Consider the following 27627-nt stretch of genomic DNA (forward strand, 5'->3'; position numbering starts at 1 on the left):
GACATGAGGAGGGCGCTGGCTTTCTATATAGACAGGACTAAGTCCTTCCGGAAAATGGATAGACTCCTAGTCTCTCTTGCTCCCAAATCAAAAGGAGAAGGTCTCTCTTCGCAGAGAATCTCGAAGCACATCGTATCCTGCATAAAAATGTGCTACAAACTTAGAAAGACTCCTTTACTGGCCCCACCTAGGGCTCACTCCTCTAGGGCGGTGGCGGCATCAACAGCCTTTTTCAAGGGCATTGCGCTAAAAGACATTTGCAGAGCGGCGACCTGGTCATCCTATGACACTTTCGCCAAGTATTATGCCCTTCACAGGGTATTCCAAGAGGATACCTGTCTCTCGACAGCGGTCCTCTCGGGGACAAGCTGCACATAAACCGATTACCCACCTCCTATCTTGGGTTACTGCTGGGTAGTCACCTATCGTGGAGCACCCACGGGAACACTCGAGGAAGAAAGAGAAGTTACTCACCGTAGTAACAATGGTTCTTCGAGATGTGTCCCCGTGGGTGCTCCACCACCCGTCCATCCTCCCCGCTTCAGATCTCTGTTTAGTATTTTTCAGGAGCATCCGAGGCGGTTGGTCAAGGAACTGGCGGGGACCGGATCGCACACATGGCCGGGAGTGCGCAAGGGAGCGGCGCGCGCCGGCACATGCCTGGTCCGGCAGAAACTGCTGAAAAGATCCGACCTGCGGCGCCGGGGCAAGCCCGACACCTATCGTGGAGCACCCACGGGGACACATCTCGAAGAACTATCGTTACTACGGTGAGTAACTTCTCTTTAGCCAGCATTTCACATTCTTGACACAATGAATTTCTGCTAGGACAAGTACATGGTTATCCAAGAATTCAACACACAGTACTAGCTGTATATGTACATCTTTCTGCAACTGTCACATATTCAGTGGGCCAGTTTTGGGGAATCCTATTTCAAAAATAGCGTGTCTGTTTTCTCATCCAAGAGAAAAATAAACCTGGCCATTTAATACAAGAAATTAATAATGAGAACCTCCTACATGCAAGTAAATGTGAGAAGCATAGTGGTGATTTCAAAGCTCTAAAGGAGAAACTGTGATGCTCAGAGGTCTGGTGGGATATAAGATTATAAAGAACGCAATTCTTCAGCTAGCGCAGTAGTGAATTATTTTACATTGTAAAGGTACATTTTTAAGGGAATAAAATCAATATACCACTTGGGAAATATGACAAAAATGACAGGCCTGGACAAAGAAGGCCTTTGGCTACCCAAAAAATGTGCATCTGCAGAGCTTCATGCTTATTTCCGAGGAGCCCAGTCTAGGGCATTTCAATCTCCATGTGTAACTGATTCTTGTTTTTCCTGTTGAGTTTAATGGGTTCCAATTAATGTCAACTATGATTAGGGTTGCCACCAAGTATTTGCTTGTAAAACACATTAGTTGACACATTTTAAAACCCCAGTATAGAGACAGCAATTGGTGTTTTACCATGTTAGCTGATTATGTATTAAGCTAACAAGACCAAATTCCCTGCATGTTAACTTTGTATTTCTTTAAAAACACCTAGCAAATTGTTTGGTTTTGGTTTTTGATGGAGGGAGGGATATTTCTGAATGTAATATTAGAATGGGTAAGTGTATATAAAGCACCAAATGTGGCATTGTTTCAAATTCTAGTGAAAATAGCCCCAGTTCCTTATTAAATGCATTCCTAATGTAGGAACTGTTCTTTTCTAACTATCATCACTTTTATGATAATCACAGTGTGAGAAAATGTCATCAAGAATCAATGCTTCAAATTAGTGCATTTTCATGATTTTCTTAATAAAATAGTTATACCTTTTTGATGTAATTGGTGGAGTTTTCACATTCTGAACTTTGACAGGGCTCTGCAAATGCCAGTGCAAATGGAAAAACTGAAAATTAACAGAAAAACAATGGTATTTAATATTTTAATTTGAAATTTTGGAGAAATTATGGATTGGTAGACTGAGAATAGCGAGAGGTGTAATTAAAATGTCTGGTGAAAAAAACTCTACTTTTTTAATTTTTATACCCACTATAGTTGCTTGGTAATGGTCATTCAGCTTGGAAACCAACAATAGATGCCATAATTATTTTTCACACATCAGGCAGTTAAACAGACTACAGAAGTTAACAGGCAGTTATTCTAAACTGATACTTCCATTTTAAAATGATTTAGGATGAAAAAAATGTTGATTGAGAATCTATTATGGTTTTTGTCTAAAATTAACTGCCTGCAGGACTGAAGAAATGAAGAAAGAGCTCTCTCCCCTACCTGCTCCACATCCTTCTAATACCTGCATGATGAAGTAACTCCACTGCAAGCAAAAAATGTTTTCACTTGATTCTGCATCATCATTCCCAAAGGCAGGCTGTCAGTCTGAATGCAGTATTGTCTACTCTGATATGGAAACTCTTGGGCTATGTCTACATTAAGGAGCTTTGTCAACAAAATCCATGGAGTGTCCACATTCCCAAGGTGTTCTGTCAACAGTAGATCGACAGAATGTGGCACTTCCGTTAACAGTGTTCTGCCACTCCCCATCTGTTGAGTCAGTCTGCACATTCCAGGGGGCCCTCTGTCAACAGGGCTTCCGGGACACCAAGTAACCCTGTCTGCTGTGCTTTCAGCTGGCTGTTTTGTTCAGAAAGGTGGCAGGGCGGTGCGGCCCCCTTCTGTTGACAGAGTGGATCGTGATCTGTTGACAGAAGTTTGTCAGAAGATATCTTCTGACAGCAACTTCTGTCAACAGATTGGTCTAGTGTAGACATAGATTACCTTGCTCCAAGGCTATCATTTTAGAATCCTTCACTTATATAATACAATGTGAACAGATGGTGACAGCAAATGTTAATCCCTTATCTCTAGTTCCATTACGTTGACCTTTTCTCCACATAAGTGGGTCAGTAACCTAATACAGTTGAGTTCATCTAATGTTTCGTATTTAATCTACCCATTCTATGTACGGTATTTATAATAAGGTCATCACAACTATATAGCATCTACATGTAAACAGAGGAGAGAGGGTTACCCATCTTGTACAGTAACTGAAGGTCTTCAAGATGAGTGTCCCTGTGGGTGCTTCCCTTCAAGAGTTTACGGTGTTCCTGCCATTGTAATTGGAAGCTTTTAGCAACAGTTCTCCGATGCAGCGTACATGCATGGTACGTATCTCGTGCATCTATGAGCTGTTACGCTCTAGGCACAGTCAACCATCCCTCAGTTCCTTCTCTACCCAGGACAGGTATTGATCCAAAGCAGAGGAGAAGAGCAAGGATTGTGGAGCACTCACAGGGACAACCATCTTGAAGAACCTCAGTTACTGCACAAAGTGAGTAACCTTCTCTTCTTCGAGGAGTGTATCTGTGGGTGCTCCTTTTAAGAGGATTTTGGAGCAGTATGATTTTTCTGGAGGCAGGGATTTGGTGTTGTGTTGTCTGTAATGCCCGGGATGGACTGGCTGAATCTGGTGGCCTGTATTGCATACTGGTCTATGACATAGTGCTTTGTTGCCAGTGTAATCATCTTGAAGTGTTCATGTGCCGGTATTTGTTTAGAGCTTGTAGATCTAGTGTGGGTCTCTAGCCTCTCCTTTTCTTTTGGGAGAGGCACTGTCTTGAATAAAATGCATTTTCCCTTTGTTGTAATGGTACTTCTTCTACTACCCCTAGATAGAGTAGGTGCTGGACCTCCTCTTTTAAGAGGCTGTCATGTGAAAGGTCCTAGAAGAGGGATGGTGAAGCGGTTTTGGTAGGGGTTGTAGAGAGGAAAGGGATGCAGTATTATCTGGTTATTATTTCCAATATCCATGTGTCCAGAGCTAAGCTGCACTATGTTGGATAGTATGGGAGGAAGTGATAGTAGGAGCACTGGAAGGTAGAAGATGTTGGGAGAGATGTTGAATCCTCAACCAAGGTTTCAAAAGGATTGCCTTGATGTTGAGGGCTGTTATGATGGGCATATGTCTTGGGGTTGTCATCTTTTTGGCTGTCTTGGTCTCCTTCATTGGTCATAGGACCTCTGGACCTGCAGATCAGGAGAGCACTGAAATTTCTAGCAGCAGAATCTATTTTTCCTCTTCCTTGTTTGCAGTACATACATGCATACATATGCAGCGTTTTTAAGGTGGCATGTAATCTTTTAATGTGTGTAAAGATGTGTTAGTGGATTCTGCAAATAGCTTTTTTGCCTTCAAATGGTAGGTCCTCAACTCTATTTACTATATCTTTAGAGAACCCTGAGCGATGTAACCAGGAGGCCCCCCTCATCACAACCACCATAGCAAGAGATCTGGCCTCAGTGTCCACCAAGTCAAGCAAGCCTTGGAGAGTTGTATCGGAGATGAGAGAGCCCTCTGTGAGAGTAGCTTTGAACTGGTCTCTTGCTTCCTTGTGCAATTTATCAATAAAAGATGTAGAGTCAAAAGCATTAAAAATATATTCGGAGAGGAGAGCCAAATAGTTTGCAATTCTGAACTGTAGGGAGGCGGAGGAGTATGCCTTCCTACTGAATAACTCAAATCTCTTCCATTCTTTGTCATACAGATGGAATTGAATTGGGTTTGCTTGCCCCTCTGGTGTACTTCACACACAACCAATGAATTTGGTGTGGGGTGAGAGAATAGAAATTCCACCCCTTTAGCAAGGACATTGTATTTTCTGTCTGCTCTTTTTGACATTGGAGTTATGTTGGCAGGTGTCTCCCAAATGACTTCACTGGATCCAAGATAGCCTCATTGACAGGTAAAGCTACTCTCTTGACTGGTAAGGCCTGGAGGATGTTGGTGAGCTTATGTTGAGGCTCTGGCATCTTGGTCAATGATATTTCAAACAGGTCTGAAACTTGTTTGAACAGGCTCTGGAAGGATGTAAAGTCATCAGCTGTAGTGGTGGGGTAGGTGTGTGTGTGTGTTGAGGGGGGTGTTATTAGTGTGAAGAAGTGGAAATTCTGGATGGTAGTCCCATGTATTGTTCATGAGGGCTTGTCCGCATCTTCATCCTCTTGCTCCTCATATTGGGAGGGGATGGGAGAGGGAGGATATCCAGGTTCCGACCTGGGGAGCGTCTCTGTGGTCTGTGTTTGTACCTGAAATTGTCCCCATGAGTCCCAGAAAGGCCATGTTGTTGGCATAGGCATAGGGGACATTCAGGGGAATGGCTGCTACTACTGTGGTGGTTGCTGCAGTTGTGTCACCAAACAGTGTCTGTGTGAATGCAACATGGATTGTATCTCTTCTTCCTCATCAGATGAGAAGCGTGACTCAGAGCTAGAGAGCATGGACATGAAGTTAGGCACTGATCTACCAAGGATGGCACTGGTACTAAAGAGTGGTGTCTCTGGCACTGAGGTGGGAGCCAAGTCTGCGTATATTGTTAGTGGCAGTACCACAAATGCCAGTACCGGAGTGTGTATCGCAGATTGCCGGGTCAGTGTTCTTATGATGTGCACTGTGGATGTAGTCGGTACTGAGGTGGTCGTGGCCAATGTGGGTATCATAGTCTTTGATACAAGTCTTCCCTTGAGGCATTTGTGCCTTCGATGTTCCCAATGCCTCGTGGCCCAGTACAGCCAATGCTGAAGGTGCCAGGGCTGACTTCCTGCCAGGAGAAGGCTTCACTTTTGGCTGTTCTGTCCGAGGTGAAGACTGAAGTTTGTGTTTCACTGACTGCTTGGTTTTAGCCATCCTTTGCTCCATTGCTGCTTTTGGGGACACCTGGGCTGAGGAAGCCCTGGTCTCAAAGATTTCTCCATGATAAGAAGCTTAAGTTGTAGGTCCTTCGCCTTGAGTGATCTGGCTGAGAGCTTTTTACAATGTTTGCGCTCCTGGAAAACGTGTGTCTCACCAAGACACCAGATGCATTGAGAGTAGCCATCTGATACTGGGATTGAGAGTCTGCATAAAAAGTGTTTCTTGAATCCTGGTGAGCCTGGCATAGTTGGGTTTTTTGGTATCATTAGAGGGAAAGGATTTTAAATGTGAGGGGTAGCAAAAAGAAAAACAGTCATGTGCTCAACAACATTTGCCAGAAAGATTACTTGGAGAAAATCAAAGGAAAAAAAAATTTTTTGGCGATAACCAAGGGGTATAAACTTGGGTGAAAGAACCGGGGCTAATAACTAAGTTCAGTATACCAAACTATTCTGAGGAAAAACTGAGAGCTGCTGGAGTTCCAATGTCAGCTGAGAGTAGCAGAGAAGGAATTGAGAGATGGTTGACAGTGTGCAGCAGGTAGCGGCTTGCAGATGCCTGAGACACATACTGCATGTGCACACCGCACGGGGGAACTGCTGTTTAAAACTTCTGACTATAAGCACAGGGGCACTGTAAATGCTTTACCTGGAGCACCCACAAGGACACTTCTCAAAGAAGAGTCATATAGTCTATTTCAAATTACAGATATGAGCTTTTTGCCTGTATCCACTGATAAATATTTTCAATTTGTTTTAACCTACTTCACAAAGAATCAGTCAGTATTTATATTTCATTTAAAACTGTAATTTGAATATGCATGGAAGAACTCCCACAGAAAACAATAAACAAATTAAAAAGCAATTAATCATCCATGTGATACTTTGTTGATGCACAGAAACAAAAATGTCCTCACTTGTCTTTTAACATAATGCTTGAGATAATGGTGGAGGAGGGAGAAAATAAAGATTATTTTCCTCTGTTGTAAAATAAATAAAAATGACTGTGGGTGTGTAAATCAAGTAGAAGCATTTTGTGCTGATTTATATTTTCCTGAAACTAATATTTCAATATTAAAAAGTTTTCTGAATTCAGCTTACTTTAGATACGTAGCTTCTGTGGGTTTGGGTGACTACTTATGCTTGGCATTTTTTATTTTTATTTTTTGTACATAAAATTACCAAAAATTAAGATAACTCCCATGATTTTAGTTCATGGTATAAAAACTGATCTACAAATTGGAATTAATTAAAAATTAATCTTAAGTATTTTTGGATAACCTATTACCTCAGCATCTGGCTAAACCTCAAACTATACTCTAGAGACCAGAGCTAAAGTATTAGAGTTTGATAGTGTATTCTGAAATCACTGGGTAATCTTGCCATTGATTTCAATGTAAGCAGAATCAGAACCAAAAGCACAAACTGTTGAGCTGCAAAAACGTTATAAACCCTAGGGCAGGGATCAGCAATCTGTAACTCTGGAGCTGCACTGGGCTCTTTAAGGAGCCACTGGCAGATCTGGACGCTGCCACCACTGACTCCTCCTGCAGCTCCCTGCCCTATTGTGGCTGAAATAATGGAACTATATTTAATTTGTTAAATGGCCAGCAGGGCAGCAGGAGGGATCCAGCCATTAAACCAATTAAATTTAGTTCCATTATTTCAGCGTGGCAGGGCAGGGAGACACTTGTGCTTCAGATGGGAGAGTTAGCAGGAGAGCTGGGGGGAGGGGCAGCTGAGTCTGCCTCTGTTGGAGCTGGGCAGCCCTGCAAAAAAGGAGGAGGTGGCAGCAGAGGGGAGATGACAGCTGTGGAGAAGCTGCGGCAGCACACGGAGCTCGTCTTCTGAGGCAGGTTAATCCTGGGAATGCAAGGTCAGGTTTTGGGCTGAGAGAGGTTAAACCTGGGGATCTGGTGCAGATTTGGAGGTGAGAGGGATTAATCCTGGGCATGTGGGGGGTTGGGTTTGGTGGCTGAGGAGGATAAGCCTTGGGATGGGGGGAGCAGGTTTGCAGGATGGGAGGTAAAGTTTTGGGGAGGGATAGCTCAGTGGTTTGAGCCTTGGCCTGCTAAACCCAGGCTTGTGAGTTCAATCCCTGAGGAGACCATTTAGGGGTCTGGGGCAAATAGGTTAAAAAAATCTGTTAGGGATGGTGCTTGGCCTTGCCAAGAAGGCAGGGGACTGGATTCAATAACCCCCTGAGGTCCCTTCCCATTCTATGAGATGCATACCTCCATAGGGGGCAGATTTGGGGGCTGAATGGGTAAAGCCTGGAGATGGGGTAACTTCACTTTCTAACTGGTACAAATCATTGTGTGTGCTGTTCTTAAAATGGGGGTGACAAAAACTATGGATTGATGTTTTTATTAAGGACTGTCTTGTATTCACATGCATTGTGGCTCTTGAAGTATTGATTTTGTAACTGAATTTGGAAAAAAATGGCTCTTCTCTCTATTTTGGTTGCAGACCTGTGCCTTAGGGCAAATGAGATACATCTCATAAGATGTGGCCTATAGTTTTGACTTGGGAACACATGTACAAAAGCTTATTTTACCGCAAATATGTATTGTTTGTTTTCTGTGCTACATATAAATCATGCAACCTAAGGTATGTCATTTGAAAGTAACAGAATAATTAATTAATAGAAAAATATATATCTTACCCACAAACTGAAATGTAAGTTTGTGTGTTAGCATTGCCGTTGTATCTGTAGCTGCATGGCACTGTGTATTCCACTGACGGATCTCACACTGAAGATCACGAATTAATTTCTCCATATTTTCTAGTAGTTGTTTTTCAAATGAAGCAACTGCATTGGTTTCGCAGGTTTCTGTTTTGAATTCTGATGACAGATGTATACTCTTCACTGGTTTGTGATATACTGTGAAAATGAAAATGCTCCCTCAATTACACAAGCATTCTATTTTATCTAATCTGTATAGCTCCATCTAATTGACTGTTTATCCCTGTACTAAGATTCCAGGATTGTCATTTTGTAAGTCTCTGAAGCACAGCATATCTGTTGAGTAACTGTCAAATTATAGAAGCAGCCGCAAATGTATCTGAGAGCTTTTTTTATTCAAAATATCACCAAGGCCAACTATCATAGGGATTTGTGCTCCATTACTATAGTAAACCCTCAATTTAACAGACTTATGGGAGGGAAGGGCGTTCACTATTTCCAAAAGTCTGTTAAATGCGAGCATTTACTGCTACCCCAACCCCAGTCCCCGTTCCCCCACTTCAAAAAAAAAAACCCTGCCAATCACCAGAGCTGGAGCCGCTGGACCCCACCATGTGGCTGGGACCCCACTGGTGTGATTAGAGCCACCTCGCCACGCACAGCTGGATGGGCCACCATGCAGCCTGGAGGCTGGAGCCAGCACATGCTCCTCCCACCAGGGGTGGGGCGCATATGAAAGTGCCAGTCTGTCTGTGTATGTGCCGCACCCATGGTGGGAGGAGCGCATGGCAGCTCCAGCGGAGGAGGTGGCAGCTCTTCCAGGCCACAGCAGCAGTAAGTCTCTTAACTTTGGGAGTGGGGGATGGGGGGATGATTTTATGGACCCCAGCAGACTTTGGGAACAATAAGGGGAGGAAGTCCAGTGTTCCTGAAGTCCACTAAATCAGGGTCCATAAAATCGAGCGATTACTGTATCTGGCAAATTCTCAGCCATTTTGCCTTTATGCTCATGACATCAAAGCAGGTATCTGCCTTGCCAAGAGTCCTAGACCATTGTGATATCAGAGGTAACTCAAAAAATCACCATCCTTTCTCTCCAGCTAATTTGCATACATTTGTTCTGTGAAAGAGACTGCACAGATGGTGGACTGCTTGGCCCAACTGCTGCAACCATGTGAGAACATGGGCTTCCAGCTACTAGTAATATATATAGTGCTTGACATCATAGGAGCTAACCCCTTTTACATATTTTCATACAGATGCTCCAAAATATCTGCTAGTCTATAAGATGCCCCAAGTACTCTTGCTGCTTTTGAAGATAGACCATCTTGACTACCCCCGATACATTTTCTTGTTATGTATAATTCCTAATAATTTTTATTCAAAAATAGTCCAAAAAGTATTAAATGAAGGGAAACACCGTAAAATTAATGCAATGAAATGTTACAACTGCAAAAACCAAACCTTAAAAATTCAGAAAATCTTAGAAACAGGTTGCTTTGATAAAGTAAGTCCAACCACACTTGCATCAGTTTTGCAGCCTGCAAGGAGATGACAGTAAGAGGTGGTTATTCAACTGCAATAACTGATGTTCTTCTAGATAAGTGTCCCTGTGAGTGCTCCACATAAGATGCTTCAGCATCCTGTGCTTCTTGTCGAAAGATTTTAGCCAGGGTACCCCCACTGGCAGCACATGTTCATTACGCAGCTCACGCCTGTAGTAGCATTATCCATCATGTGCTGCCTGCCATCCCCCAGTTCCTTCTCAACCCCAGACCAAGGGTGGAATCCAAAGTATAGGAGAGGAGGGAGGAGTTGGGCACACCTACAGGGACACCCATGTCAAAGCATGTCAGTTTCTGCAGATAAGTAACCTGTTCTCCTTCGAGGAGTGTCCGTCTGGGTGCCCCACATAACGTGACTAAGGAGCAGTATTCTGTTATGGTTAATGGAACTTTGATTTATTTGTTTGTGCCACTTTGCCAATATAGGACATTCTATGGCATAATGTTGTGTACAAGTATGTATTGAAGCCCATGTTGCCACTTTGCAGATGTCTTCTATTGGAGTCCTCTACAGGAAGGCCCAGAAAGTGGCCGTAGCTCTGGTCATGTGTGCTCAGATTAACTGCAGAGCAGGTAAGCTGTTTGCCATAACAAAGTCTAAAGCATTATGATATCTATTTAGATAGTCTTTGTTTAGAAATTGTTTGTCCCATGGAAAGCTCTATTGTAGAGATGAATAACTGTGATGATTTACGGTGGGTTCTTGTTCTTTGCAGATAAAAGGTCAGTGCCCTGCGAACATCCGTAGTGTGAAGCCTGGTGTGCTCCATGTTTGCATGTGACTTTTGGAAGAAAATAGGTAAGTAAATAGGCTGGTTAAGGTGGAAGGAGGAAGTGATTTTGGGGAGAAATTTAGGATGTGGTTTCAAAATCTCTTTGTCTTTATGAGAAATAGTATAAGCTGTGTCAGCCATAAGGGCTGACAGATCCCCTACTTTTCTTGCTGTTTTTATGGCTATCAGGAATGAAGTTTTCATGGGTAAGTTTAATAATTAATGGTTCAAAAGGCTTTGAGGTGAGTGCGTGGAGGATCATGTATAAGTCCCATGCCAGAGTAAGACTTTGTAGATGGAAGTATGTTTTTGAGACCTTTAGTAAACTTCATTGTGATGTGTGCGAAAACTGTGCATCCATCAATTTTAACCTCATGCCTGGAAGTGACAGCCTGATGTACTTTTATGGTGGAGTTAGCCAACCCCTCCTGTTTAAGATGTAACAAGTAATCTGTAATATTGGATATGGAGGTACAAGATGGGTATGTTGAGTGTTGTGAGCATCACGTTTGGAATTGAGAAGGTGTGAGAAGTCCTCATCAGAGACATGCTGTTCGCAGACGATGCTGCTGTAATGTCTCACACAGAAGACCAGCTTCAAAAACTGCTGGATCAGTTCTCCAAAGTGTGCAAGGACTTTGGGCTTACCACCAGCCTAAAGAAGACAAACGTACTCGGTCAGGATGTTGCTGAATCCCCATCAATCAGCATTGACAACTATACGTTAGAGATCGTCCACAAGTTCGTTTACCTCGGGTCCACTATCACTGACACCCTGTCATTGGACACTGAGCTAAACAGGAGGATCGGAAAAGCGGCCACAACTCTGTCCAGACTCAGCAAGAGAGTGTGGAATAACAACAAGCTGTACACTCACACCAAAATGCAAGTCTACAGAGCCTGCATCCTCAGCACCCTCCTTTATGGCAGCGAGACTTGGACCCTGTATACCCGCCAGGAAAAGAGGCTGAACATCTTCCACTTGCGCCGCCTCAGGCACATCCTTGGAATATCATGGAAGGACAGAGTGACCAACACCGCCGTCCTCAAGCAAGATGGAATCCCAACCATGCACACCCTCCTCAGGCAGCGTCGACTCCGCTGGCTTGGCCACGTCCACAGGATGAATGATGGAAGGATTCCAAAAGACATCCTGTGTGGTGAGCTAGCCTCTGGCAAAAGACCACCCGGACGCCCCCAGTTGCGCTACAAAGATGTCTGCAAGAGAGACCTCAGAGAGGTAGACATCGAGCTGGACAACTGGGAAGAACAAGCAGATGACCGCAGCAGATGGAGGCAGGGGTTACACAAAGGGCCTTCAGAAGGGCGAGATGAAGATCAGACAGCTAGCAGAGGAGAAGCGAGCGCACAGAAAGCACAATAAGGACTTGCCAGATACCCACTACATCTGCAAGAGATGCAGCAAGGACTCTCACTCTCGTGTGGGTCTTCATAGTCACAATAGACACTGTAAATGAAGTCCTCAATTGAAACTTTAAAGGGTGCGATCCATAGTCTATGCAGACTGAAGGATGCCTACTACTATTTGATGGTAAGCTTTTCTTGTGCTGGGTTTTCTACTATTAATTAGTATGGCTTGGACCCGTTGAGAACATTATAATTCTGCATATGTCAGACATGCAGGAGCCATGCTGATAGATGAAGCCTTGTGAGGTGAGGATGAGAGTGCCATTGTTCTGAGTCAGAGTTGGGGTTTGAGAGGAAGGCAAACTGGAGTGATTACTGCAACTGGCATTAAGAATGGGAAGCACGCTTGGGAAGGCCAGAGCAGAGCTATCAGTATTAGTCCTGCGCCATCTAGTTGCATCTTAAGGACCACTTTGTGTTGCAGTGGGATAGGTGGGAAAGGATAGAGAAGAGGTGAATCACAAATTATGGAGAATGCATCTCCCATTGAATTTTGCCCCCACCAGTCCTGCAGCAGTAATTGGGGCATTTTGTGTTGGTCTCTGCAGTGCAGGGTTGTCAAACTCAAATCTACTGAGGATCACACAAACTAAAACTGATAGCTTTCAGGGCCACCAAAGAAAATGTAGTTTCATCGGAAAGTCTTAATTATTTACATTAGAGATTATGTTTTAGGTATATTTTATAATAATATTTTTCAGGTCTTGTTTGAATATAATACAGTAATTTTAATTGAGAATTTAATTCTTAATATGAATTTTATTGTTTCAGAATTTAGTAATAGCTCATAAAATTTGGGAAGAGACACACCTAATAGTAAGGTGTGTTGAAAACACTGTGATGGTAAAAGCAAACCATGGAGAAAAGCCAAATCAGAAAAGCCAAAACATCTCTAAGAAAGAAAGGACAAGTGGTTTTGCAGTGAACATGCAAAGCCAGGTGTCAGGATGCCTGCATTCTATGGCAAGCTCTGCACACTCTGTGCTGTCAGTTTCATTATCTCTAAAAATGAGGATCACCTACCACACAGGACAGTCATGAATCAGCAACATGAATGAATGGGCTTTGAGATTTGTGGCTGGGAGGAACAACAGCAAAAGCAGGATCTTGGGATGATGGAGCTGTACAGACTCAGGCTATGTCTACACTGCGAGACAAATTTGAATTTCAAGGCTTTAGCTCAATATTGAAACGGGGCTGTCTTCACACATAGTACGGTTAACTCAATTTATTGAGCTGTAATACTGATTACAAAATATCAATATTACTGGGTGGGTATAGTGTCTATTTTGAATTTAAAATCTCGAATCAAGGCAAGTGTGGAAGCACCATGTCCTTGATTTGAATTTGTTAGCCTCCAGAAGTGTCCTGTATGTATCACACAAAGCTACGTGGTGACCCTCCAAGCATGGCTGTTTCATTGTGCACTGCTGTCAGGCGTGCAGGTGTAAGTCCATGAAGTTTTGCTTGAATTTGAATTTGGATTAAAATTTTAATTGGAATTTAGCAGCCCAGCCCTGCAAATAAAAGGGTGTCAATTATGAGAAAGTCCCTTTGCCCATCGCATCACACCACATCAGTAGCCATCACACTGCATTGGTAGCCATCGCACAGCATAGATAGCAATTTTGGGCAGCCCTGTACTGCAATCATGAGCACTCAGGGTAGTGATCTGACTAGGACTTCTCAGGATAACAAGAGAGTCCCAGCTTGGACCCACCAGGAGATTCTTGATCTCATTGCCACTTGGGGAGACCAATCGGTGGCAAAGAGACTTTGGGTGGCCAAGAGAAATGTGGCCATCTATGATCAGATGGTGTGCAAGTTGGCCACCCAAGCTTACTTCCAGAACTCTATACAATGGTGGGTGAAGGTTAAGGAACTCGGTCAGGCCTATCAAAAAGTCTGGGAAGCCAACCAGCAGTCAGGGGCAGCTCCACAGACCTGCTGCTATTTATCAACAGCTCCACACACTTATGGGGAGTGACCACCCCATGGAGCCTGAACTGAATTACAGCACTTGTGGAGGCCCTGGTCTGGAGTTTGGGGTGAGCCCAGAGGATCAGGGTGGCCTGGAGGAAGAGAACAACGGAGAGGAGGAAAGGAGCAATGAGCAAGAGACCGAAGAAGTCGTTCCAGACAGCCCAGAGCTCCTCACCTTTGACCTGGAACCAGCCCCCTCCATGCTGCTCCCCAAGCCCCGTGGAGCAAGCAGTTTGTGTATTTATTCTGCATGCTAGAAGCAGTTTGGGGGTGGGTATACTACAGAGTTGTGTATGCATACGGGTTTGCTAGCTGTGCTTCTGAACCCCTCAGAACAGCGTGTTAATGTTTCTTGGGATGGAGCGCTTCTCCTTTTTGGAGATTTCCTTGAAGGCCTCATCTAGGAAGTCTTGCATTTTTTCATGAAGTTCTTGGGCAGGCCTGACTTGTTGCAGCTTCCATGCCAGATGACCAGGTAGTGATCTGGTGTCATGGCACCATACAGCATTTCAACAAATTTTCCAGGCTTTTGGTCACACAGCAGGAGTAGCTGCTCTTTCTCCACATCTGTTAGTTTTAGGAGGGTGATGTCTTCTTTGGCAAGCTGCAGACGCATGGAAATTTGCATCTGTTTTTTTTTTTTTAACATGATTCCTGCCCCCATTACATTGGCCTGCAGCAGCCAGCGAGCACTTGGTTCCCCACCCCACAAGCGGTTTGCAGCCTCTGTGGCAGTTCCTCCCCATGTCCCTTTCCAGCCAGCATTTCTTTTTATTTTTCATGACCCCACCCCTGCCACACCACACTGCTGCTGGGCTCTGCTGGGTGTTTCCCCTCGTAAGCCTCTTCCCCCAGCATTTCTTTTGATTTTCCAGGACTCCGCGGTGCCATGTGACTGCTGGGCTCTACTGGGCATTCCCTACCCATGTCCCTTTCTAAGCACCATTTGTTTACAGTTTTCAGGAAGCCCCCTGCACGACGTGGGGAATTCCTCTGCTGTGCTTTTCCCCTCCCATGTCCCTTTACATCCAGGCTTTCTTTGGATTTTTTTTATATTATTTTTATTGTGCATCAAAGCCCCATAAGCAGCCATCCATTTTTCAGGGCCACAGGACAGCCGGGCTGCCCATTTTGCAGACCTTCCCATTCCCACCCAAGGAGGACAATTGCTTATAACTTACCATGTCCACAAAGCAATGTGCTGGATAAGTGATGGCAAGTGAGGTATTGTGAATTGCACGCTTACCGTCTCATCCTTAATAACCCATGTGTCCTTCAAAAGTATACTTTCAGTGATAGTACACAAAGTCCCATTCATTGCACTTCAAAGCATATTATGTGAATTGTGTCTTAATTTTGACCTTCATTTTCCAGACCCACTACCCAGCGTTCCAGAGAAAACCAGGAGACGCAAGAAATGCAAACAAGATCTGATCCTGCAGCACATGGATAACACTGAGGCAGAGCACAAGAACCTGACAAAGGACACTCCTCAGTGGCATCGCAGTACAGCTGTGTGGTGTCAGAGTCAAGTAAACTTTAATGAGAGAATGTGTGTGATGTAGTGAAGGATACGTGTGTGTGTGGGGGGGGGGTTCCTGCTGAGAGTAACCGAGGTGACAAGATGACACCTCTCTACTGCAGACAAAGGGGGAGGTGGAGCCCCGAGGGTTTTGAATTGGAACTGGGAGCTGGAAAGCAGTCTGGGAGAGGGAGAGAGAGACAAAGGAGGGGGCAAGACCCCGGCTTGGGGGCCCCTTGGGGCCTCCTCTCCCCAAAATGGATTGGACTGATTGTCTCCGATTGCTGTAATGACATTTCTGTATGACGCTGTGTCCCTGTTGGGTAATAAACCTGCTGTTCTCCTGCTGAGTGAGAGTCACTCCTGCCTGCGGATAGAGTGCACAGCTTGGGGAACCCCGCACTACATAATAACTTGACCTGCAGCAGCAATTGTCAAAAATAAATGAGATTGTGGCAAAGCAGACTGAGGTCACAGCAAAGCTCATAAAGGCTGTTACTGAGCAGATGACAGTCCTGCACTCCCTGCTACAGCTGCAGAGGGACTCCCAACCCAGCAGGGCATCAGCTGATACCTGCTGGCTGGAGTCCCCTGAGGAGAGGTTTTCCACCCCTCATTGTCATGGTCCCTGCACATGGGGAGGGAGGGCAAGGCTATCCTGCAGCTCCAGCCCCAAGGGACTCTGCAAAAAGCTCTTCAAGCACCCTTGAGGAGGCTTCTTTTCCCAGCCACTTAAATCTCTCCTCCCCACCCAAAAAAATCATTCCTTTGAGCTCGGTGTGATTTCCTGTCCTGCAGGAGTGGCGTAGGGGAACACAAATCAAACCAGGCAGGTAGTGGGAGGGTGAGTGGCACTGAAGGCACAGCTTGGCAGAGAAACTCCCTTGTCCACAGCAGACATGTGGCTGAGGGAACCGAACAGGTTCCAGGGGGGCACTGAAGGCACAGCTGCCCGCCACACGCATTCTATTTACTGCAAATTAACCCCCTTCTACCAAATAAGAGCATTCATTCATTATGGCACGGTATCATTTTTTGGCATTATGGCAGAGACATAAAAGGTAGCACATGCGCTACAGATCAGTCATACAGTGATTCTTAAAGCATCCCTTATTGCTGGAGCCTCAGCGTGGCTACTTGTGGATGGCAATGTAGATGGCTGTGAGTAAGTCCTGCCTATTGCTTCCACTTCAGAATTTCAGATAGATAGGAAAGTCTCTCACCTTGATTCACACATTGTGCAAAATACCAAACACTGTAATAATGGTGGGAACATTAGCTTCAGAAACGTCCAAATGAGTCAATAAACATCTGAACCTCACTTTCAAACATCCAAAGGCACATTCCATGATCATTCTGCAGCTGCCCAGTCTGTGATTAAAGTTTTCCTTGCTGGGGTCCAGGGCTACTCTGTAGGATTCCATCAGACAGGGAAGCAGAGGGTAAGCAGAGTCACCCAATACAATTTCCACATTGCCAATCTTGATTTTCCTATCAGGGGAAAAAGTCCCATCCAGGAGCTTTCAGTACAGTCCTGAATTTCAGAATATGCGTGCATTGTGAATCCTCCCTGACCAGCCAATGGTGATCAATGGTAAAATGACATTTGTGATCTACCAACTCCTGCATCACCATGGTGAAGTAACCCTTTTGATTAATATACTCTGAGGCCAGGTGGGACGGGGCCATTATGGGGATGCCCGTGCCATCTATTGTCCCACCACAGTTAGGAAAGCCCTGGGCAGCAAAACCATCCACTATGGCCTGTACATCTCCCAGGGTCACAGTCTTTAGGAGGAGATGTTGACAGATTGCGTGGGCCACCTCCATCGCCATGGACCCCACTGTAGCTCTGCCCACCCCAAACTGATTTGCCACTAACCGATAACTGTTGAGGGTTGCAAACTTCCACAGTGCAATTGCCAGTTGCTTCTGAACCGTTAAAGCCTGACTCATTTTGGTGTTGCTGTGCTTCAGGGCAGGCACCAGCGCATCACAAAGTTCCATAAAGGTGGACTTGCACGTGAAAGTCTCAGTTCAGCACCCACTGTTCGTCATCCCAGGACTCCAAAACAATGTGATCCCACCAGTGTATGCTGGTCTCCTGAGTCCAAAACTGCCACTCCACTGTCAGCAATGCAATCATTGCAGCCACCAGCTCTGAGTCCTTTGACCACAGTTGGGATAATTGTTGTTCCCATCCACCATCCTCATCCTCCTCAGCAGCAGCAGCAACAGCAGCACCAGTAGGATAGCCAAGCATCATTGAGCTTTGGAATTGAAAGCCAAATTGCATGACAGCTGCTGTGGTTGCTAAAATGATCTGTGCTATGAGTTGGAGCATTCCTGGATCCATGCTTGTGCTGGAATGCTGCAGCAGGAAATGACGCAATCTCCAGTTTTTTTCATGTGGTTAGTGATGCAGTGAATTTTGGGACAGTTCCTGGAATTCTGGGATTCCAAGATGAAACACCCAGAAGCAGCCGGGGCTAAGGCATAGATACCCACAATTCAGTGCTCACGCTGAACTTGCACAGGGCAATGGGGACACGGAGATTCAACATGGAAAAAAGGTGGGTTGAATTTCAAGAAGCTTTGTTGACACTTTATTCAAATTCATAATATCAAGGTTAAGTATTCACATTTATTATGTAGCAAATTTATCTTGTAGTGTAGGCGCAGCCTCAGAGAATGAAGATTAGGGCTGAGAGAACTTGATCACCACCAGCTCACTGGTGGAACACCGCTGATGTTATGTCACCATGGGTGTACTTACGTTGGTACATTTCCATTATACGGAGTTTGCTTTGTCAATCATTGTGACCAGCTTTGAATGATACTTTCATCAACATCATTATCAGCAACCATGGGCTCAGTGCCAGTTGGTGTCTGATGCCTCCCTCATTATTTCTTTCCATTTTCCCTGTCCAGTGCGGAGTGGCTTAGTTTCTGTACACTAGGTGTGCACCAATCTACTATATCATCTACCCATTTTCTGTGGGGTCTTCCTCTCCTATTCGAACTGTCCATTATGCTGAATACCAGGGTCTTGACTTTTCATTCGCAGATATGCCTGAATAGCTGTAACGTCTGTTGTATAACCTTCTGCAGTAGGTTCTCTTTCAGCTATATCTTCCTGTATAATTCCTCATAGGTGACCAGCATCCATCTGGTTCTCAGGATCTTTCTTTAGCAACTTCTCTCGATCGCCAAACATCTTTCTCTTCGTATCTTTTGTTACCACCCATGTCTCACATCTGTACAACATGCTACTGAATACACATTTTCAAGAAGTTCAGGTTCATTCCTAAGCTAATTTATTTTCTTTTCCATATCTTATCTATTGCCTTCAAACTTGCTCTTGCTTTTGCTATTCTAGTTGCTGTTTGCTTCTTACAGTCTAGATCATACAACATGTTGCTCCCCAGATAAGTGAACTTCTGGCTACACTGCTCTTCCTTCCTATTTCCTTATCTCCAAATACCATTGTTTTCATTTTATTGACGTTCATAATCAGTCCATACCACTTCCCTACCTTGTTTAGCACTTGCACCATTCTTGCTAGTTTCTCTTCATTTTAGTTATTTACCTCTCACCTTTGTAGAGGATGGGTACAACACAGTGAAATCCCTCCCCAACACCAAGAGCAGCCCCTCTCCCTGTATGAAGGTTAGAGCTTCCCCTTTCCCCAGCCCCCTTTCTGTGGGCCATAGAAGACATCATAATCCAATTTTTTTCCTGCATAGAGGAAGCAGGAGCAGGGAGAGAGGAAAGGGGCACTGGGTAGCCCCCAGTAGGGGAATAGGTGATGGGGAGAGAGACCAGGTCAGGATCTGGCAGCTTCTGTGGCTATTGTCCAAAGTCTGGAGAGGAGATTTCCTTTCAGTTTCATCAAAGGAGACACATTGCACTCCCCTCCCCTTTTTAAACCACTCTTCTCCAGTTTACGCTGCATTGCCTTCTCCCACAAATTTCTCTGCACTTCCTTCTCAGACATTCTGGGGTTTACACTGCAACTCCCCATTGCACTGTGTTCTCTCCCACTTGCAGACTTTTTGGGGCTTGTACTCCTCACTGCAGCACATCATCCCTTGAATGTGGGGGGAGGGATAGCTCAGTGGTTTGAGCACTGGCCTGCTAAACCCAGGGTTGGGAGCTCCATCCTTGAGGCAGCCATTTAGGGATTGAGGCAAATAGATGTCAGGGATGGTGCTTGGTGCTGGCAAGGGACTGGACTAGACTAGATTAGATTACCTACCAAGGCCCCCTCCAGTTTTAGGAGATGTGTATCTCCAATTATATATTAATAAACCACCCTCTGGCCCCTTAAGGCCTGCACTGCTCCCCATTACAGTGCAGCCCTCTTTGCACTGCCACCCATTGCAGAACTGCCCCCTTAGGCCCCTTGAGGCTTGCACTGCACCCTTTCCATGCATTATCCCCCAGGCCTCTTGAGGCTTCCACTGCCCACCCCCCATAGCACTATGCCCAGACCCCATGAGGCTTGCATTGCATCCCCCATACCCTCTTCCCATATTACTCTGCCTCACACTCCTTGGCTGCCCCAAGCTCCATCCTCCCGGCTCCCTACCTGCTGCTGTTCTATGTCAGCCCATGTGGGTTTCACCATCCCCCTACTCAGAGCAGTCACAGGCCCTTCTCTGGCACACATGAGCAGCAGGGGGTGGGACAAACACCAATCCCAGCTCCTTTAGTTGTCTATGTCTGGCACATGTATATTAAAACCCTTTTGGCTCACTGGGGTTTTAATATGCATGCACTGGACATGGACAGCTTGCAGAGCTGGGACTGGTGCTTGTCCCACCTTCCTGCTATTCATGCATGCCAGAGAAGGGCATGTGATCGGGCAGGCCACACTTCTAGTCTCAGGCCTCAAAAAAAAAAAAAAAAAAGTCAGGCCACATACAGCTTCCTGGCCATGAGTTTCACATGGCTGGTGTAGTGAATAAGTCTATACCAGGGAATCCCTATTGATAGACTATTGTATGAAGAATGTGCATCTCCATCTCTCATTCACGGTCTAATGGAAACATCTGCTGAAGGTGTCTGCAATAGTGTTCTATTTTCCTGGGAGGTAGATTGCAGAAGTATGAAACTGGTTGTGTATGCACCAGTCCCAGAGGAGCACTGCCTCCTTGTATAGTTAGTGCTATTGAGCGCTGCCCTGTAGGATGATATAGTATATCCATGATCCAGAATGACTATGGACATTGATGGAAGAGAGAGCCAAGGAGCCCTGAGAGTTGGGGGCTGGAAGAAAGGGGGACGGCAGTGTCCCACCATGGCTCTCAGGCTCTGTCATGGGCCATGCCTTTCCTAGCCTGTGGCTCTTTGGCCTCACCGCAGAGGGCTGGGAAGCGGTAGATGCAATGCAGCAGCCCACAGCAGGCCCAGGGAGCCATGGCCAGAGCTGGAGAGCTATGGCACATGGCTGGGGCCAGAGAGCAGAGCCCTGTGGTAGGGCTGGAGAGCCATGGCCAAGGCTGGGGAGTAATGGCCCAGGGCAGAGGAGGGACTAGGGCCAGGGAGCAGGGGTCAGGGCCAGGAAGTGCCTGGTGGCTCGGAGGACAGCCTGGGAGTAAGGACAGAAAGGAGGAGGAGGTTGACCTGGTCTGGCAAAATCCCTGGTCTGAGACTGTTCAGGCAGAGACCAGGGAGGTAGAAACTGCAATGAATTAAACAAGAACTAATATCCAGACTATAATGCATTCATTGTTTCCATATTTTTCTTCATTAAACTGCTATCTTATCCATTTAAAAGATCTTTTGGTAGTCTATGCTTGTGATGCAAAAGCATTTCTTAAGATCTCAGAGCATCAAGCGCATTGCAAGATTCTGTACAACATACAGACTGTATTTAAATAATATCTCGGATTTTTTTTTTCATTTTGTACTTTGGGCTTACTGTACCTGGTCAACAGTTTTATGTAGGATTCAGTTCTCAATTTATTGACAGATTGCAAAATTCTGAAGCTATTTCACTAATAAGGTTTAAAATTGATAGTATCAGATTGTTACTGTGTTATCTTTGAGCAAAATGTTAGTAAACCTGAATAGGAATTTCTAAGTGCTCAGCACTTCTGAAAGTTAAATCACTTATTAATAGTAATAACCTACTAGCTGACACTTTTAATCCATAGATCTTAGAGCATTTTACAGAGGAAATTTTTTTCCCATTTTTCTGGTGAAGACGACAAAGCATGGAAGGACGAACTGACTTGTCCCACAATCACCCAACAGATCAGTGGAAGAGTCAGGAATATAACCCAGACCTTCTGACTCCTAGATCAGTGACCTAACCAATCCATCACACCACCTACCTAAATTAGGATTTAGGAGCTTCACTTTGGCATACCTTTTTAAAATCTTGGGTCTTATTTGTGACATCATGAGGATACTCTCAAGGACTATGTATATCTGGCCTTCATACAAATATATTTAGGATTATTTCTACCGGGTCTAAACCTCTGCTACTGTGCCAGAATTATCTTGAGTACAGTCCAAGAATTTATAACTGTCTTGATCCTGTGCAGTACTGCGCACATCTTGAGAGGTGCTTAGCACCTTCAGCTCTCACCTACTGCAGTGGGATTTGAGACACTCAGCACCTCACACAAGGCATTCAGTTCAAACATTGTGTTTGTGTTCCACAAGGGCTGTTGTATTCATTTGCATTTGAAAATAGTACAAGTTTTCCTGCAATTAAATGCAAACATACACAGAGGCTGCTTGGGAAAGGGTTTATTCTGGTAGGTTTGTGAGGAAATCATTCTGAAATAAAATTGGAATCCAAATGTAAAAATGAAGCACGGACCAAGACAATGTGCATGGTACTGTTCTCTTCATGTATCGGAGGGGTAGCCATGTTAGTCTGGATCTGTAACAGCAACGAAGGGTCCTGTGGCACCGTATAGACTAACAGAAAAGTTTTGAGCATGAGCTTTCGTGAGCACAGACTCACTTCATCAGATGCTGATGAAGTGAGTCTGTGCTCACGAAAGCTCATGCTCAAAACTTTTCTGTTAGTCTATAAGGTGCCACAGGACCCTTCGTTGCTGTTCTCTTCATGTGGCCACTAGATGGTAATGTAGCATTATTATAGTAACTACTTGGGTTGCTTTTGAATTTGGCAACAAAGGGATTTCATTTATGGTAAGGTCTCAGAGTACACGAACTCAGAGTAGGCGACCCCGCTCTTACTTGTCTGACCCTGACCGCCTCCCTGTCCGGTTTAAACCGCCTGCAAGCAGCTCAGGTGCAAGCTGCCCCCACTGCCCTGCGTAGCTCTGGCGCAACCCCCCTGCTGGCTCACAAGCTGCCCGCCCATCTGCCCCCTCCCCAACTCGCACGGTTCCAGTGTGACTCCCCCTGCCAGCTTATGAGCCGCCCACCTGCTAACCCTCCCCTCCTCGCCGCCCTGTGCAGCTCCAGTGCAACCCGCACTGCTGGCTCACGATCTGCCTGCACACATGGCTCCAGCGTGACTCCCCCTGCTGGCTAACAAGCTGCCTCCCTGCCTCCCCCACCCCGTGCGGCTCCGGTGCAACCCCCCTTGCTGGCTCACCACCCAGGCACAGCTCTGGTTCCGGCTCAACTCCCTGCCCCTGACAGCCCAGCTCACCACTCGCGCTCAACTCCACCCTTCACCCGCCTGCAGCACTAACCCACCCCAGGCTTAGCCCACCACTCCACCCGCTGCTAGGCTCAACCCTCCCCAACTGCCATCCCCACCGCAGGACTTACCTTTCTGCTGCTTCCCCAGCTGCAGAACATGTGTACTGCCAGGGAAAAAGTCGGATCCCAACTTGCGCGAAATCTGGGTTTATGCGAGGGTGCGTGGAACAGAATCCTTGCGTACTCTGAAACCTTACTGTACAATGTTTTCATTCTGTAGATGCACACCAGGAAGCACTCAACGTAAGTGCAATTTAGGTCATGTTTTCTAGACCTTCAATCATTTTTGTTGCTCTACTCTGGACTCTTTAATTTCTGCACATCTTTCTTGAATTATGGCGCCCAGAACTGGACACAATACTGCAATTGAGGCCCAATCAGTGCAGAAGAATTACTTCTTGTGCCTTCCTCAAAACATTACTGTCAGTGCATCCTAGAATCATGTGTTGGTTTGGTTTGGTTTTGGTTTTGGTTTTAGTTTGGTTTTGCAACAGTGTCACACTGTTGACTCATATTAGCTTGTAGTCTACTATGACCCTAGGTCCCTTTCTGCAGTACTTCTTCCTATACAGTCATTTTCCATTTTGTATGCATCAAACCAGTTGTTCCTGCCTAAATGGAGTACTTTGCATTTGTCCTTATTAGACTTCCATCTTATTTACTGCAGACCTTTGCTCCAGTTTGTCCAGATCATTTTGAATTGTGACCTATCCTCCAACACACTTGCAACTCCTCCCAATCTGGTATCACCTGCAAACATTATAAGCATACTTTCTTTGCCATTATCTACAATCAAAGTTGAAGATATTGAAAAGAACCAGTCCCTAAAATGAACCCTGTGGAATGCTACCTATTACACCTTCCCAGTATGGCTGTGAAATATTAATAACTACTTTCTGAGAATGGTTAACCAGCCAGTTATGCATCCACCTGGTAGCTCCAGCTAGGTTGCATTTTCCTAGTTTACTGAAACAAAGCTCGTGTGAGACTGCAAAACTTCTTTAGCCTAGCTGTCCTACAACAAAAGCAAAGACCAAAAGAAGAAGGGAAACGCAATTTCTTAAAAAATTCTAGGAACCTGCTGTACATAGGGAGAAATCTAGTCCACTTGATAGACTCTGAGTCTTTCTATACTTTTCAAAGTACAGTTTAATCATAATGAATTCAGATATTTCAGCCAAGCAAATTTGAATACAAATACAATAATTGAGATGCCATCTCTAAGTCTCGCTGAAGTGCTCCTCAAATTCTCTGGCTTACCATGACACCATGCTAGTATCTCCCATCTTCTGTCCTTTGAAAGATGACTCTGTTGTAATTCCCATACACTAAATGAAGTCCTTCAGAGGCACCTGGCTCAAGGCGTTTCAGAAACATGAAAGTTTCTGAGTACCTCACTAACATCACAATCCAAGCTCATGCTGGTATAAATTTTTTATATTCTGGAGTGTATGGTATACCTCTGCAGCTCCAAAGTGCACAAGATTTTAATGGCTCTGGAGCTTCACAGTCAGAAAAAAATATGCATTAAGAGGTTCATGCAATCAAGATTTATTTGAGAAAAGTTTGTTTTATTGCTATTGTAATATCACTTCACAATTCCTTCTTGTAATCATTTCCTTTCCAAGGTGTGCTAAAATAATTAGCCATGTGTATACCATGTAAGCGGAGGAATAAGTATCTCTATAGATAATTTATCTTTTTTCCCTAAGCATTCTCCTTAATGAGTATTTCCATGCAGTTTAACTATTTTAGGTATTTTTATGCCATTATACCAGATCATTTGAATACTCACGTGTTCTAGTCACAAAATTTAAATTAATGCTATGGAAAAATAGAAATAAAATAAAATAAATAAAAATTCAGAAACAAAAACAGTAAACTTTTACTTACCATAGATCATGAAATGGATTTCCGTTGTCACATGTTTATTGTTATGTACATAGATGATATTGCAGGTGTAACTTCCAGAGTCACTTCCATGAACATTATAAATCTCCAGGCTACCATCATCAGTTAAAACAAATCTTTGTGATTCTGAAAATAAAAAAAAATTAATAAAATATTTTAAAATTAATAATAGTATAAATTAATTAAATGTGTTACCGCAGTTGAAGCTGCCAGTGTGGTTGGATTCTTCCATAAAGCCATACTACTATTCTTTTCATCAGCCTCCTCTAAAACATGGGATACACAGGAAAGTAAAACATTTATGCTTGCTCTATGGGTTTCACTGAATCACATTTAACTATGTGTGAAAATGGTCCCCACACTCCATTCTTCTCAAAACACAAGTGATATTAATAAATAAATAAGGACAAAAGGATAAGCAGATGGTAGGATATGTGAAAACATATTTGGAGATGTTCTGTTTAGTAAATACAAAACAATAATTTAATGAAATGAAAATAGGCTATTATATTAGATACAAAATAATATTTAACTCTTAGACTCAGGGTGTGTCTGTAGTGACATAATGGAGATGTAGTCACAGCTGGAGTAGACAATGTCTACTCAAGCTACAATGCTCCCAGTCACTGCAGCATAAACATAACCTTAGGGAGACTTCCATGGACGTCGGTGGGTTTTGGATCAGGCCCATTGCACTTTTCATCTGTAGATCTCAAAGGCAACAGAGAGTAAAAAGAAAATGAAAAAGCACTTTAATTTTTTTTTTCAGTAAGACCAGTCAAGATGAATGGGGAAGGTATATCTGGAACTCAAAGAAGTGGGGGAAGAGGGTTGGGTTCTTTTTTTTTTTTTCTTACATCACCTCTTCATCATCTCATTTTGGTCCTTACTTGTCTGTTCTCGCCTATATTTTCCATTTTCCCTCTCACTATCTAAGATCCCTGTTTTCTTCTTTGCATTCGTTTTTCTTTTTGCAATATTACTACTACTTCCTCTTTTATATTTAGTGCCTTTCTCCCACATTTAAAACACCTTTCCTTTACTTTCTCCCTCCAAAACAGATCAACATTCTAGTCAGTTTCTGTCAGAACTCTTATATGGAAAGCATCACAAACAGTCAATTTCCTTCTCCATCAAGTTGTCTAAACATGGACCCTAACTGCAAAGGGAAGTTGATCAGAATCAGATGGTTGTAAATAGATTCCCTTTTCAGCCAGTTGTGCACCCATAACTTTAAAGTCCTGGTTTTTCTGCTGTTGCTGGCAGTAAGTCAAACTGTACAATCTTAAATAGATGTGGGACCACATTTGCTCCACAGATACATATTTCTTTAAAATAATCCTTTTTTCCCCTTTTATATGACTAATTTTAGCTTTAGAATTTTACCTGGTATACCCTTCAAACTGTTTATATTGCTCTCTCTTTATATTACTCCTGGTTGGTTATTTTTCATCAGAATCCATGTATGTTTCCTATCAAATTCAATACATTTATCCAAATGACTCATTTGCACATTTTACTGCACTTCAGCTCAGTGCAAAAGTCACATTAGAAGGTGTAAATTAGCTGCAAATGTTAAAATGCAATTACCTTTGGTTATCAATCCTATAGGACCAATCCACTGGTATTTTGGATCAATGATTCTCTGATTTAACAGCTTTTGAGTCAAACACTTAAGAATTAAGTCTTTGGAATGAATAAGAACATATACTGGAACTAAAACAGAAAGAAACTTAGAATATAATTCGATACAAAACAAGAAACTGGTATCAAAATGAATATAGATAAGGACTGGCCCAGTAGCAAAGGAATCACTACTTCATAGTTGGCTGTGTGTGAAATGCTGACCCAACTGAAAACTAAAATGCCCGTTCTTGTTTTCTACAGGCACAAAAAGAAGTTTGGTTTTTAATGCTGTCAGTCCAGCCTGTGAATCTAGAACTAGCATTAACAAGTGTTAGGGTTGGGGAGGGGGAGATGTGGCCTGGGGCTTCCCTGGAGCTAGTCCATGAGGCTCGACACTCACCCACTTCTCCCCACAGTGGTGCCAGCCAATGCTAGAACTCCAGCCATGTGGGGGGCACTGTGGGTGGAGTGCCAACACCAGCTTGCTTGCACTGTTGCAGTGATAGAGGGATCCTGAGCCTCAGGGGCCTGATCCAGGCAAGCTGTGGCTGGATCCAGCCCACAGACTGAGCTCCTCATTTTTGGGCCCACCCCAAAGCTGAGGGGAGGTCCCACAAATCTACCCAGGGTGGAGCTTGAGGGTCGTGAGGTGAATGTCTTTTGTTTCTGCTTTGGAGTTGGGGAGAGGATCATCTGTGAGGGTTCTTTTCTTCTCACTTGCATGTGGCTAACTGATTTTTGTAT

At 44.3% G+C, this 27627-nt stretch overlaps 1 protein-coding gene and 1 long non-coding RNA gene across 2 annotated transcripts in view; one reads left to right on the plus strand and one right to left on the minus strand.

Moving 5' to 3' along the window:
* LOC142008722 (uncharacterized) overlaps positions 1-15996 on the plus strand; it is a 33993-nt gene extending 17997 nt beyond the window's left edge. Inside the window, exons 3-5 of the long non-coding RNA XR_012644213.1 lie at positions 10434-10518; positions 10662-10744; positions 15504-15996. This is a non-coding gene — a long non-coding RNA (uncharacterized LOC142008722). The remainder of the gene's footprint in view (positions 1-10433; positions 10519-10661; positions 10745-15503) is intronic.
* LOC142008720 (zona pellucida-binding protein 2-like) overlaps positions 1-27627 on the minus strand; it is a 54340-nt gene that overhangs the window by 17964 nt on the left and 8749 nt on the right. Inside the window, exons 3-5 of the mRNA XM_074985995.1 lie at positions 25240-25383; positions 8360-8578; positions 1821-1897 (exon numbers count right to left, since the gene is read on the minus strand). Of these exons, the coding sequence (XP_074842096.1) occupies positions 1821-1897; positions 8360-8578; positions 25240-25249 (306 nt within the window). The 5' untranslated portion in view covers positions 25250-25383. The remainder of the gene's footprint in view (positions 1-1820; positions 1898-8359; positions 8579-25239; positions 25384-27627) is intronic.

Source organism: Carettochelys insculpta, chromosome 2 (assembly GCF_033958435.1).
Source record: "Carettochelys insculpta isolate YL-2023 chromosome 2, ASM3395843v1, whole genome shotgun sequence".
NCBI classification, from domain to species: domain Eukaryota; kingdom Metazoa; phylum Chordata; order Testudines; family Carettochelyidae; genus Carettochelys; species Carettochelys insculpta.